General features: G+C 39.3%; 1 protein-coding gene across 1 annotated transcript in view; it reads right to left on the bottom strand.

The window, feature by feature from the left end:
* The window catches only part of ACADL (acyl-CoA dehydrogenase long chain), a 45,455-nt gene extending 31,914 nt beyond the window's left edge, over window positions 1-13,541 (bottom strand). Inside the window, exons 1-4 of the mRNA XM_077154977.1 lie at window positions 13,314-13,541; window positions 10,540-10,695; window positions 8,823-8,960; window positions 6,997-7,161 (exon numbers count right to left, since the gene is read on the bottom strand). Coding sequence (XP_077011092.1) covers window positions 6,997-7,161; window positions 8,823-8,960; window positions 10,540-10,695; window positions 13,314-13,390 — 536 coding nt within the window. The 5' untranslated portion in view covers window positions 13,391-13,541. The remainder of the gene's footprint in view (window positions 1-6,996; window positions 7,162-8,822; window positions 8,961-10,539; window positions 10,696-13,313) is intronic.
* Window positions 13,542-15,496: the final 1,955 nt, after the last annotated feature.

A 15,496-nucleotide genomic window follows, 5' to 3' on the forward strand; every position in this document is an offset into this window, starting at 1 on the left:
CCACTAGTATTTCCATCTACCCAATTTATTTTACCCCTTTTCCCCCCCTATTATCTATTTATTTTTTATCCATATTTTTTACTCATCTGTCCATACCCCTGGATAAAGTGAGCATCAGACATATGGTTTTCACACTCACACAGTCACATTACAAAAGCTGTATTGTTATATGATCATCTTCAAGAATCAAGGCTACTGGAACACAGCCCAACAGTTTCAGGTACTTCCCTCCAGTCACTCCAATACACCATAAACTAAAAAGTTATATCTATATAACGCATAAGAATAATCTCCAGGATAACCTCCTGACTCTGTTTGAAATCTCTCAGCCATTGAAACTTTATCTTGTCTCATTTCTCTCTTCCCCGTTTTGGTCAAGAAGGCTTTTTCAATCCCAGGATGCTGGTTCTTGGCTCATCCCAGGATTTCTGTCCCATGTTGCCAAGGAGATTTACACACTTGGGAGTCATGTCTCATATAGGGGGGAGGGCAGCAAGCTCACTTGCCAGGTGGCTTAGAGAGAGAAGCCACATATGAGTACAAAAGAGGTTCTCTGAGGATGATTCTTGGTCATAATTATAAGTAGGCTTAGCCTATCCTTTGCAGGAATAAGTTTCATAGGGGCAAACCCCAAGACTGAAAGCTCAGCCTATTGATTTGGTTGTCCCCACTGCTTGTGAGAATATCAGTAATTTTTCAAATGGGGAAGCTGAATATTTCCTCCTTCCTTCCCAGTCCCCCAAGGAGGCTTTGCAAATATTTCTTTAGTCACTGCCTGTGCTGGTTTGAAAGGAAGTATGCCCCCTAGAAAAGCCATGTTTTAATCAAAATATCACTTCATAAAGGTAGAATAATCTCTATTCAATACTGTATGTTTGAAACTGTAATCAGATCATCTCCCTGGTTGATGTGATTTAGTTAAGAATGGTTGTTAAACTGGATTAGGGGATGACATGTCTCCACCCATTTGAGTGGGTCTTGATTGGTTTACTGGAGTCCTATAAAAGAGGAAATATTTTGAAGAAAGAGATTCAGAGAGAGCAGAGAATGCTGCAGCACTACGAAGCACAGTCCACAAGCCACCAACCTTTTGGAGATGAAGGAAAATGCCTCCCAGGGAGCTTCATGAAACAGGAAGCCAGGAGAGAAAGTAGCAGATGATGCCTTGCTTGCCATGGGCTCTTCCAGCTGAGAGAGAAACCCTGACCTGTTCGCCATGTGCCTTTCCAGATGAGAGAGAAACCCTGAACTTCATCGGCCTTCTTGAACCAAGGTATCTTTCCCTAGATGTCTTAGATTGGACATTTCTATAGACTAGCTTTAATTGGGACATTTTCTCGGCCTTAGAAGTGTAAACCAGCAACTCATTAAATTTCCCCTTTTAAAAGCCATTCCGTTTCTGGTATATTGCATTCTGGCAGCTAGCAAACTAGAACACTGCCCAAATTACTCTGGGATATATCAGGTTGCTGTCTTTAAGATTCCTAGCCTGGACAAGCCAACAAGATCTCACACTCTACTTTAGATTCCATTTAACTATGGTGTTCAATTAAACTGACCGTACAAATAAAATTAGGTAATACACTACTCAAAATGCAAATTTTGCACCAAATACACATCTCTCCCTTTGGTCTCATACAGAAGTTGAAGTTTTAAAATGTGGACAATATCACCCTTTACCCTGAATTCTGATCTACCTTAGTCCTATCCAGACAGCTTCATTCATATCTCTAGTCAAAGTCTGATCTCTTTTTCAACTTTTTAAACAGTTCCTTTAGAGTGTTCCTTCTTTTTTTGCTCCTTGGATTGGATCATGTCAATTGTCTTGTCTTCTAGTTCCCTGATTATTTCTTCTACTACTTCCAATTTGCTGTTGAAACTGCCTAAGGAATATTTCATATCAGTTATTGTTCTTCAACTCCAGTATTTCTCTGGAGAGACTGCCATATTGCTCATTCATTGTTTTCCTCATATCCTTTAGTTCTTTCTTATTTTCCTTTATCTCCTTGAGCATACTGAGGATCATTAAAGTATCTGTCCAGTAAAAATAAGACCGGTCCTCTTCACTTATGGCTTCTGGATTTTTATCTTGTTTCTTTATATGAATCATCATTTCCTGTTTGTCTTATAATCTTTTGTTGCACAGTGTACATTTTAACATTTAGAAGTTTAACTCTAGGATTTAGTCCCTGAGTTGTCCCTTAAGTTTATATTCAGCTAGTGATGTGACATAGATTTTCCTTGAATACTAGAAGCTAATCAAAAGGAACAAACTAAGGCAAAAAGCACCTTTCACTCTCTTTGCAAGTTGATTATGGTTTGGCTGATGCTCTCCTGTAGTGCTTAGCCTTCCTATCAAGATCAGCCTGATACAAATGGGAAATACAGGCACTTACCATCTGAGCCTGGATGGAGCTAATACCAAGGTGTCTGCTCCTTCTCCTGGATTTGAGAAAGTTAGAGGCCTTAGGAATTCCTCATTTACAGTTTACAGGTGTTTTGTGTGAATGTTCCCACTATTCCCTTTGAAATAGTCCTCCTCCTCCTCCTTGGTGTTCTTTTGAGTGACTTAATTGAGATAGTCTTTTACCCTAGGCTGTTTCAAGGAAAAGTGTTTCTCACACTGTCCTAGCTGCCTGCAAGGGGCTTCCCTGCTCTCAGGATAAACTCTGGGAGAGTGAGCCTGAGACATGTTCCCAGCTCAGTTTCTCAGACTTCCACTGACAAGACTGGTACTGACAAGACAGGTACTGACACACACACACCCCAGGGCTACTCTGCTCCCTTTGAAACCAGGCCAGGGACCCACAATGGAAGTGCAAGCTGGTCCTACCCTGGGTTGTGAAGGAGGTGGGGGCGGGATCAGCAAGGGATCCAGGAGGTTCTTCTACAGTTACAGAAGTTATGTTTTCTTAATCCACCACTTGCCCTGTTAATGCAGCCTTTTAACTGTTTTCCCTAGTTTTGAGGAAGGTTGCTGTCTTTAAGATTCCACTGCTGCCTTTGCCCCAGAGGCTTGGGACAGTGGCCACCCTCAGAGCAGGGCCCCCAGCTATACGAAGTAGCTGGTCAAAGGCAAAGATTTGGAATCACAGCAGTCATCTCCAGAGAAGACTAGTTCATTATGTCCCACCCTGATATCAGCAAACTGAGCCAGGAATTCAGGCTTCAGTCCCCACTGCTCCCTGCCATGAGACAGGGGTAAAGGGGGATGGTAGCCACTGCAAGAAGCGTAAAATTCACCAGACGTTATCACAATTTACCATCCCCTTCCTCCTGTTCCTCCCTGGATGTTACACAGTGTTCCCCTGTATTTAGAAGTTTCAAAATAGTAGATTCAGACAGTTCCTGCTAGTTCAATAGCTGTTTCGGTGGAGAGACTGCTTTTCTGGAGCTTCTTACTCTGCCACCTTCCCACAGTCCTCAGACTCAATCTTCTTAAAGACATTGCATACCATGAAGGTTATGTTTATATACCCCCTGCCTAGCATGTTGTTTCACACACAATAGACACTAATAAACATTTGTAGAATTACATTATTCAAAATGCCAAGTGTGCAGAGAAGAGTTAACATAGCAGGTGTGAGGCTGCTGTCCTTAGAAAGACCTATTTACAAGGTTGGCCCTTGTCTGGCATCTGAGAATTTCTATTTGGAAAAGGTTCCCACCTTTCCTATGACTGATAAAAGCACTTGCTGCTTTTCTTCTGGGTGTATACTACAATATGTTCTTGTGAATCGATCTGTAGCATGTTTTTCACCAAAAGAGTAGATACTGTTCTTGTAGTCTAATATCATTGTCATCATCAGTATGAAGTATTGATTCTAAATCTGTACACAGTTTATTAAAATGATTCTGTATATAGACATATAAAATGTAATAAATCTAAAGACACTAACTGTTCTAGTTTGCTAGCTGCCGGAATGCAACACACCAGAGACGGACTGGCTTTTAATAAAAGGGGATTTATTTTGTTGGTTCTTCAGAGGAAAGGCAGCTAACTTTCCACTGAGGTTCTTTTTACATGGAAGGCACAGGATGGTCTCTGCTGGTCTTCTCTCCAGGCCCCTGGGTTCCAACAACTTTCCCCGGGGTGACTTCTTTCTGTATCTCCAAGGGCCTGGGCTGAGCTGCTAGTGCTGAGATGAGGAATGCTGAGCTGCTTGGCTGTGCTACGTTGCGATCTCCCATTTAAGCACCAGCCAATTAAGTCAAACATCACTCATTGCAGCAGACACGCCTCCTAGCTGACTGCAGATGTAATTGGCAACAGATGAGGTTCACGTACCGTTGGCTTATGTCTGCAGCAACAAGACTAGGTATGCTCACCTGGCCAAGTTGACAACTGAATCTAACTAACACACTAACTCAGTTTGTAGATTTTTTAAACTTTTGAATGGGAAATACTAAATGTTACAAATGATTTTATAATATACCATATCTTATTGCAAAGAATAAGTAAGTTTCATCATCTCAATTTCCTGATACAGATGTTAAGATTCAGATATATCAACCTAGACACATATTGGTGTTAAAACACCCCAGCCCCGATGTAATCATCAATTTGCTCTATAAACTTGGTTAAAATACTTCATTTCTCATTTTCCATTTTTTCCCTTCCATGAAAATTTTAACATATCTATATTCCACATGGAATTTTTTGACCAAACAAGAAAATCAACATGAAAGGATTTATAAAATGTCAAGGCATCAAACAAATAAACATATTTCCACATAATGTAATCTCCTATGTATGGGGAAGGGGAAATGACTAGTGACACTCTTGATCAATTTCAACCTTTTTCTGTGGAGGGCCGATCTAAGCAAGAATACACAGAGTAGCCAACCCATCTGTGAAGGCAGACAAATAGAGCCATGTCCTGGGTGGGCCATGGTGGCTCAGCAGGCAGAGCTCTCACCTGCCACACTGGAGACCTGGGTTCGATTCCCGGTGCCTGCCCGTGCAAAAAAAAAAAAAAAAGAACTGTGTCCTATCTTCTCATCGTAAGTCTTCAACACACTAATAATCTTCATCTGCTGCTACTTTTCTCCATTCTTATATCCTCTTACCCACATGGCCCCTTTGCTTATCTCTTTAAAATAATCGGACTGATTTGCTACCCTTCCATTACTCTCATTAACCTTCAAGAAATCTGTGTCGTATTTCCATTCTTTTTTTCAATTTTCTTCTTACTTACATACAACTAACTACAAACGAGGGCAGAGAACTTAATAAACCAAAATCAAGTGAGGCTGTGTTCGTATATATATATTGGGAATAAATCAAGATCTCTTCTGTACTTTGTTGCCTCCATGTGAGAGTTAAAATGTAATAGATTGGACTTGGAATATTAGGGTCAGAGCCAATATGACTCAATCAGAATTTGGCCAGTTAGCTAGTTAATTATCTTAGAGAATTAACTGAAAAGCAAAGGAAGAAGATTAAATTTGTACTTGTTTTCAATCATGTTTTTAGGAACCAGAAGTGAACAAAAAATGATCTTTACAAAAATTAAACATCTGTATTGGCCTTGAGTATAGATTTTTATATTTGGGAAAAATAAATACAATTTAAGCATCCTGTCAAGGCACTATGGAATATTAAGAAATTAAAAAAAAAAGCCAGCTTTGTCAAAAAAAAGAGCATTTAAAATAGTAGGGCCTGACCTTCTGCAGAAATGAAAAAAGGCTCCTGGATTTTCCATTACTGGTTCAGCAGCATCTTTAAGTTTTTCCCTTGCACTAACTGCATCCCATTGGCATATAAGTCACTGCTTTCTTTAATATAAATCATTTTCATTTTCAAGCCAGTAAACTACTGCCCTCTTCTTCAACTTCCTTTCACCATTAAACTCGGAAAAATATTTGTCTGTACTCGGTGTCTTTCAATAGCAACTCACTCCCTTCCAAAGTGACTTCTGTCCCTCCACTTTACTGAATTCGCAATGAGAAGATTATCAGTGGTCTGCTGATCTCAACATTTTCATAGCCTTTACATTACTAACCTCTCACTCCTATGCCATTGCCTTTTCAAACTCACTTTCCCTTGTGCTCATGACAAAGCACTTCTCTGGATTTCTTTCAGCCTCTGTCCTTCTGACCCAGTTGCTTTCGCACAGTCCCAAATGAAATGTTTGGATTCCCCATGGTCCATGTCTTACCCTTTCACTTTTCCTCTTGATGATCAGTTTCCATTATGAGGAAGTTCTTTGCCTCATTCTTGCATAACTGGCTCCTTCTCATTCATCAGATCTTATTTAAATGTAGCCATTTCTTAAGGCCTTCCCTAGCACCCACATCTAAATTTGTTTTCTACTATGCCAACAAACACACACATACCATTAATCTCTAACATAACATAACTATTTCCTTCAACTACTTATCATAATTTATAATTATAAATATATTTGTTTAATTGTTCTTGTCATTCTCCTCAAAAGGCCAGAGATAATATCTGTTTCTTCAACACCATACACCTGACATATGGAAGACACTTGTTAAATAATAGTCAAATGACTGAATAAATGATCTTATTCAATCCCACTGCTTCAACTCTTGCCTATATATATGAGTAACTTTTAAAATCTATTGCCCCCTCAGCCTGTCTCCAGAGTTCTAGATCCATATTTTTAATAGCCTGCTGGACATTTCCATGTAAATTCATCCCACATCTAAAATTAATCATGCCTAAAATTAAACACCATTTAATTTTGTTTAATGTCCTACCATTTTGTTTGTATGATACTATTTAACACTTAAAACATAGCATTTATTACAATCTGCCTTTTTGTTACTTGTGTATGAAAATGCCTTATTTTCTTAAGAGAGTTTTAAGTTGAGGTCACAAATTAGGCTGTAATCATCTTTATATTCCTCTCAGCATACTGTTCAGACTACCGTCAAACCAGTGCTCTCTACACTTTCTTTCAAGTACTGAGAAAATGTGTGCTTATCGGGCTCTGTTTCCAAGAATGTCAAAAACAAATGCTGACTCACCTTCCAGCCCCAGGCTCTGTCATTGCTATGGCACCAATACATTTGCCTGCAGTCATCTGAGGGATGAAGTGCTTAATCTGCTCTTCTGAGCCATACTTTACAATATAGGGCATAACAACATCTGAATGAAGAGTAAAACCTGGGCCAGAACAGTTTGAATATGCTCTTAAAAGAGAAAAAAAAGAAAATCTTACATATGAAATAGTTAATTTGTTCAGTTTTTAGTTTCTTCGATTTTTAATTAAAAACATCAACAAATATTAAACGACTTATCGAATTATATGGTAATAGGCTGTCCCCCCACCCCCACACGTACACACAAATGTAATGAGAAATCAGGATTTAAGGGATGATTTTGATTACTGAATCATTCTACAGATATTTCTTTTTGCTTTCTGGTATACTGGAGTAGACAGAGGGAAATACCTGAAATCTCTAAATTGTAAACCAGCTGTCTTGATCTCTGATATTGATTGTATAGCCTTTATCTTCAGCCCCTGTGATTGTAAAAACCTGTGACTAACCTTCATTTGTACCCGGTTATCCAGTCTCACAACTTTAGTGTCTCGTAATCACTAAAGACAGCCCCTAATGTTTATGAATGAAGGGTCCTGGGGTCAGCCCAGAACAAATCCACCCAAGTCCAAATTTATCAAGTCTAAAGTTATCTTGATAACCGAGACTGGATCTAACCAAAATTAGCTAGCCTGACATGCTTAGTACTGCAGACTTTACTCTACAAGTCACCTATAAATCATTTCCCCATTTTCTTACATATGTTCTGTAACTAAGCATGTAATCAATCTGTGTGTGCATAATCATTATCACCTCTAATTATATCACTTGATACCACTGTGCTCATTATCCTAAACCTGCCCATCTTTTTCTCTAATAAAACTATCAGAATTACCGTAGTTCAGAGAGACAGATTTTTGGGTCAAAAGGCCATCTGCTCTCCTACTACGCACCTAGTAATAAAGTCTTTCTCTCTTTGAAACCTTAGTGTCTCAGGAATTGGTTATTGAGTACATCAAGCAAAAGAATCCCCTGCCTTTGGCCGCTAACACAAACCTATGAAATTCCTAACTATTGTCTCTGTCTGCCTGTCTTTCTCTCTCTCAAAACTAGTCTTTTGATTTGGGGCTGTAATATGACAACAGTGCTCTAACATTTATTTAATAAATTAAGAGATACAATTTTTAAAGTAATTACCTACTATTGTACTACCCTAAAACAACAATTTTCATTTTGGCAAATTAACTTTGCCATAAGCATAGAGTCTAATGTAACAGCAGTCAGGGAACACATTTTGTTGTTTTCTTTTTTAATTTACATAATACCCCCCAAATTTTTTTTACATAATTTTCATAACTGCAATCTTGAGTAGCTGCAAAATATTCCAAATAGTTGGAATTCTAATTTATTCATTTTCCTACTGCTAAATAGCTGCATTGCTCCCAAATTTGAAGGATTATGATCTAACATGAAATCTTGATTAGTTCTCTTATAAAATAACTTCTATCATATATGAGGGGAATATTTTCTCACTCTGCTGTTCTCGTTTAATTATCTTTTTAAAAGGGAAAAAAACATTTCAATCAGAAGTAAAGCTCTCCCTTTAATTACCAACAGCACCTATTAATAACTAAAAAAGGGATTTTCTTATCTTCCTACCTTTAAAAAATGGATAAGAGTACAAGAATGATAATCATCTTTCATAATTTACACTGAATTCTCAATCTTCTAAGAAGAATAAAAAAATGTTTTTTTACTAGCACTCAGAAAGGTAGGAAATGTGTTTATAAAAGACACGTCTACAGACTTACTGTTCCTCCAAGACGATGGCTGCTGAATAGAAGTCCCCGCCTACACCACCGTGACGTTCTGCAATGTGGACACCCAGCAGTCCTTGTTTCCCAGCTTTTTCCCAAAGCTCCCTACTCACTTCTCCAGCTTTCTCCCATCTGCAAATAAAACACATCTAAGTATAAGAGAAACTTTGTTCATATTATTTAAATGACTGCAACTTTGAATTTAGAAGTGATTTTGTGCAGGAATGCTGTCTGAATTCAAAGCAGCAATTGTTGACATAGGTCCAATCATCCTACCTGCATCTGACTTATCCTTTCTTCTCTTTCTCTTCCCTACTTTCTCATATATGCCCCTTTCCTCCCCCCTCCCTTGATTATTTATTGGACCTGCAAATTATGCCCTTTGATACTCGTGGGTGTAGTTTCCCTCAGCTGGTGTTTTTAAGTACTAGGTTAGTCATGCAATAAATACATTCATGGGAATTTCTGCCCACCCTGGCTTGCAAAGGTAATCCCACTCTATATTTCCTTTAAAGTGCTAAACTTTTGGGACATGCTTATAAGTCAGCAAGAGCAGACAAACTTATTAGGGTTAATTAGCATCAACAGAAGAGCAAAAAGCATCTTATAGTGTAACTTCTGTCAAATGAACTTCTAAAAAGATTAGGTATTTGGGTAAGGTCATGCAGGCTCAACTTTTCTACTTTAAAAATGAGGATGCCATGATGAGGAAACAGAAGACTAGATGGAGAGAGTGAAAAATCTGATAATTTTTGTTTTTGTTTTATGTTTCCTTTTTAAGTTAGATATAGTTAGGAAGATAAGAGACTGAAGATACAGATTGAAGGTAAAAACAGATTCCACAAGGAATTTTAAATAAAGAGTTATCAAATGTGTTTGACTTGATAAAATTATTGCCTAGCTTTGGAAACACTGTCCTCAAATGCATCAACTACTATTGTTTTCACTTCTAGGTTTCACTAACAATTTTTCTAGGACTAAGTTTAAAAGCAATGAAGAATAAAGATTTTCCTAGAGTGGAAGTATTGCATTTTCTTTTGTTCTTAAGAAGCAAGTTATTTTCATGAAAAATTAGACACAGCTTCAGAGTTAAGCTAATTTTAGTCATTATAACCAAGAGAGTATTCATAAAAACCTAAATGCAAGCTGTTTTAAAATAATTTAGAAGTACTATTTTAATTGTAGTAAAGTATTGGCATTGAGTAAATTTTAGAAACATCATGAAATCTTATTTTAATAGAAATGATAGTATTTTTGTCAATAAAGGTGATCAGTAATTAATTAATCAACATTTCACCAGTAGTAAATATAGTTTGAGGTAGCCCATTTCCTACTAAGATTTGAATTATGCTGGCCTTTTGAACATTTGTGTGTTTTAATTCATTCATGACTAATAGTAATACTTTGTTGTCATTTTACCATAGTTTTCAAAAATACTAATCATTAATTAAGCTGCAAATTTCTGATTTCTTTCTATAAGCTGCAAATTTCCAATTTTTTTTCTCTTTTGAACTGTACATTTTGGAAACCATTAAAAGAACTCTGACATAATTTAAGAGCTCTTGGATTTTACCGTATATGATGAAGAACAGTAAAAATGTTACTAAAGCATTGAGCACAATTTTTTCTGGACAACTACATAAAACATTTGAGGAAATGATCTTTATTATACTCCCAGTGTACATTACAATGAAGGAAAATGTGCACTTACTCTGCGTGATAAGGAACCACTTCTTCTTGAAAAAATTTCCTTACACTTTCCCGGAACATATCATGATGTGGAGAAAAGATTCGTCTAATGCCTATATCTGTTAATTTTTCAGCAGAAGGAGTTTCTAGGCGTTCTTCCCCTCCAGAATGAGAACATCTTAAAAAACAAATACATTAAGAAAATTCTTAAGTGAATTGTTACTTTTCATATCCAAATTAATGCTACTGAACAATATAGAAGATTAATTATATTGCGCAACATGGAAAAATTCTGATTTTTTTTCCCCAAGAGACACTTGAGAGGCAGGCAGAAAGAGTGCTGAGACTACAAAACTGGTGCTCTGAGATACTGAGTCACTAATCAATATAATTAGTAAAATAATGGTGCTGGAATTTACATCCAAGTGTGCCTAGATCTTAAAATTTTATATCCCATATTGTGTTTAGGAAACCTTTAGAATATTTCTGGTTACAATACACCAAGACACAGGAAAGCAAAAGAAGCACCAGACAGAATAAGGACTTTCAGGTCAGTCAAAGATGATTGCTTCAGTTTTCTCATTCCTAAAGCAAATACCATACAATGTTGGCTTTGACAATAGGAATTTATTGCCTCGCGGTTTTGAGGCTAGGGGAAGTGCCAAATCAAGGCATCACATCAGCAAGGCGATTTTTCCTCCGGGAAGAATGTGGTGTCCTGGGGCTGGCTGCTTTTTTGACACAGGACAAGGCACAGGGCCCCTCTTCTCTCGGGTTGCTCCCCGAGGCTCTTTTCCCTCTCTGCAACCTTCCCTATAAGGCCTTCGGTAATAAGATTAAATAAAACCCATCCTGAGTGAGTTGGGCCATATCCTGGCTTTCGAAGTCAGTTCATCGAAAGGTCCCATTTACAATGGGTTCACACCCACAGGAATGGATGAAGTTTAAGAACATGTTTCTCTGGGATACATTGCTTCAAACCACTACAGTGGTTTTCTCAAGAGAGAAAATGCTGAGGGAAGAGAACCTAGAACACTTGGCAATAAGTTTGTTGGAACACCTATATCTCGGTGAAGAGACCAAGAAATCTGTACTGAATAAATAAATGGTCCACTTTTTCCCTAAGGCAATAAACTGCTACTAATTTAACAGGCTAAACCTTGGTTGGTTGGTTGGTTGGTTTTTTAAGCCTCATTTACATCATAAAATGGGAGGCAGTCTCCATCTGCAACACCTGGGAACTAGCTATGGCTAAAGCATCTCAGGCCTCACTGCAGACCTACTGAATCATAAACTGTATTTTACCAAGATCCCCAAGTGATTCACAGGCACAATAAAAGTTGAGGAACCTGTTATAATAAAAATATAGCCCCTGACACCTTCAGGGGGTCGCTCAGGTCCTCCCATTTCCAATATTCTCTATATAAGGATAGATTTTCTTCTTATTTGTCAACCAAAATAACTTACGGCAATAGACTGAATGCAGAAGCAGCGAAGAGAATCCAATTGTCTTTTATTAAACCAGCACTGAGATTTGCAAAAGTATAAAACAGTGACATTCCACTCACATTTTTTGGTAAAAGTTATTAACAAAAAATGTTATTTATATTAACATGTAATGGGTTTGTTATTGTTACTTTCAAAAGAATGAAGTATTTTTAGAACTCTTAGTTTTGTAGATTCCTATTGATATTGATATCAATATATATAGCCCACATAAATGAAAGTTCTTTGAAGTCCTCTAAGTTTACAATGTAAAGGGGTCCTGATTGTCAAAAAGCTTGAGAATCACTGTCTAATGAAGTTCTAGGAAGAGCTAAGAAAAGTTATGCGTAACCTTAAGGTAAGGTCACCTCCTTGGTGAAGCCTTCCCAAACCCCCCAGGAAGAGGAAGCATCGTCTCTGCAGGCTTCTCCTGCTCTCATAGTATCTTAGAATATTTTACCACATGTTGTAGCTAATTTACATATCTTGTCACCTTCATTAAACACCGACACGTTGGTGTTTCCAGGTTGTTTACCCAACCAATAGATTTTGTGTCTGGTGGCATCTGAAGCTTCGGATCTTAAAACATCACTTTGATAGTCACTGAGCCACTTCAAAGCCCTCTCCATGAACTTCTCCGCATTTAATTAATTAAAAGTTTGTTAACAAATTTCAAGTTAACCCCTTTGTCAGATGAGGTCATCACCAGATCATTCCTGACTTCGGATTATCTGTCTTGGACAGCTCACGGGGTCTACACTCCACAGGTGGCGGAGTTATCTCCCCATCTGCGAAGGGGAAAACGCAGGCCTCCTAGGTTCATTATCCCGCGGCAAGTCACATCCGTAGCAGCCGAGGCCCTCAGCGCAAGTTCTGCAGCGCTCAAGAAACTGGGCCAAAGGCCGCTGTCTGAACTCTAGCAGCCGTGTTCAAGTGGTAACCGCCGACTCCTGCCCCAGAGAACTCTTCAAAAGGCGGGTGCCGGGGCCCCTCCACGGGGCGCAGAACCAGCGCGCCTGGAGCCCGGGACTGAGCATGAGGTGGAGCGCCCGCCCTGGACGGCTTTTCCCTCGGTAGGAGAGGCGGAATGTTCTGCTGGCTGCCCGACCCGGGTTCAGAGAGCAGAGGAACAAAGTCCAGCCTCACTACCCCCGCCCTCCCCAGGCCCCCCCCCCCCCCCCCCCCCCCCAGTTCAAGCCCCGCGCCTGGGGTGCACTTGCCGGTTCCAAACCCCCGGGAGGGCTGAGCGTCGCCGCCCGGGCCCTGCCGCCTTAACGCATCCGGGACGCGGGGGCCGCGTTCCGCACTCACCTCGTGGCTAGCGGCCAGCGTGGTGCCCATCGGCCGCCCCAGAAGCTAAGGGACCTGCGAAGGAGGCCAGCGGCCATGGCCGGTCGGTGAAGGGCTGCAGCGCGTTCCAGCTGTTCCTCTGAGACTTCGGGAGCGCCGTGGGGCGGCGCGAGAGCGGGCGGGGCGAGCGGAGAGCGGCGAGTCGGAGGGAGAGTCCCACTGGGCAGTTCCGCGGGTTAAACATTTCGCAGCCGGCTGGTAATTGGCGCTCAGCGCTCGTTCCCGAGCTTTTGGAGCCCGGCGGCCGTGCAGGCCCTGTTGCTTTTGCCTGCAGCTGTCTTCTGTGTTTATCTAATTTGTGGTTCTTTATATATCTTTATAGTGTCTTAAACCTCTGAGAAAACCAGTGAAAAGCGTAGAGCTGCCAAATGCACTCATACACATTTCCACAAAATTTTGCCTACCGTTTATGTTGTAACACTGGAAATTGATTTCCTTCACATAGACAACTATGTAAACACTGTTTAGAAAGAACTATGCTGTCAGGAAGTGGCCACTTCCTGAAAAAAATTAGAACGTATTTCAGTATGCAAATAGAAAACAACTTTAATTCATTTCTCCGATACTATTTGACTTGAATTTAATTCCTACCATTTCCTTTGTTCTCAAGTCATCATTAGTGTTTAGGACTCTACTTCGCAATTCATTTACGTCTGAGTTATTGAGATTTCTGGATGTGCGTTATTTTTGTGATTGGAAATCTCTGAAGATTTTTGAATTCGTGTTTATAGAGTGGATTTCTAAGGAGGTAACCAAGTCTTTAAGGCTATTCTGTTTGTCCCAACTGGATTAACAAGTATCTGAAATAGTGGAAGTAAAAGGAAATATTTTGTGTTAAAAGTCGAGAACTATGACAGAATAGGGAACGTAAGCAAGAAAAGGCTGAAAAAAGAAACAATTATAAGACTGTGACTATCATTTCCTGACAAGAGAGAACAAGGCTCCATCCTGGTTTGCCAGAATTCTAAACTTACTGGCCTGCTGCCTTAATTACCTGTACAGTTCGAAATCTGTGCCTCTAGTATACATACCTCTTTATTTGCTAGGATATTTATTAGCTTCATGGAACCAAACTCTTAAACTTTCAGAGTGATGATTGCCTGATTATTTAACCTGGTCTTCATGGTAAGATTTCTCCACAGATCTGTGTCCTCTTCCACAGAGACAGGAGACAGTCTCTAACAAACTTTTTAACTTTATCAGAGTAGATAAGTTTGGCCAGCATAATTCTGATAAAAGCCTGAATGCCAGAACTGAGAATATATCTGCTACAGCCACCATCCTTTACTGGGAGAATTTCTTCTGTAGGGTAAACTTCTTTGGTGATATGCTTGTATAAAGGAAAAATAGTCAATTGAGTTTATAATTGCACATAATTTTGTTTAATGTCAGTTTATAGATTGAAACTATGTGAGAAGATTGCCCAACCTTTACCTAGAAATCTAAGCCCAGGCCTTTCGGGGCCCCAGAGACTTTAGGCTTCTTAGAGCTAAAGAAAGAAGGAAAGAAATTGCAGGGGGATTTGGTGGCAGGCACTGGCATGGAGAGAGAAGGGTAAATAAAGCACATCTCTTAAGGCTGTGATGTTAAGTACGCACATCTCCAGGGCAAACTTCATTTACGAGGAATTGCCTCAAAACTTACAAAAATCATAAGCATCGTGTCCTTGCCAGCTGTGCAAAGTAGCTAGCTTTCTGGATCTTGGCTGGTTGCCTTAGGTATGAATGGAAGTGTTGTATTCAGTCACAGACTAGAGGGAATCTATGGATTGGGAATGAATTTTGCCTCTCCATCAGGAGGCCTAGTTGAAAGGGAGAAAATAGCAAGATTTTAAGGCTCTATTGAATCTGTAGAAGAGATGAAAGAATATCTGTGATGCACGAAACTACTCACAGTTGTAGCTGTGGAATGCAGAAAGCCATCTAAAATCGAAGGCATCTATTTTTTTCTAGAAAAGTATCAGATACCATTTGATAGTCAAGGGGTTGGAATGTTCTGGTTATTCAAATACACTGTTTAATAGAGACTCACAACAGTATCTACCCTCTGTTTCACATTTAAAAGGAATCAAACTCTAAAAAAATGCTCTAAACCCTGCATTTAATTTAATTTAATATTTTCTAATAGATATCCCGAGGACATTG

This window comes from Tamandua tetradactyla, chromosome 3, assembly GCF_023851605.1.
Source record: "Tamandua tetradactyla isolate mTamTet1 chromosome 3, mTamTet1.pri, whole genome shotgun sequence".
In the NCBI taxonomy this organism is placed as follows: Eukaryota; Metazoa; Chordata; class Mammalia; order Pilosa; family Myrmecophagidae; genus Tamandua; species Tamandua tetradactyla.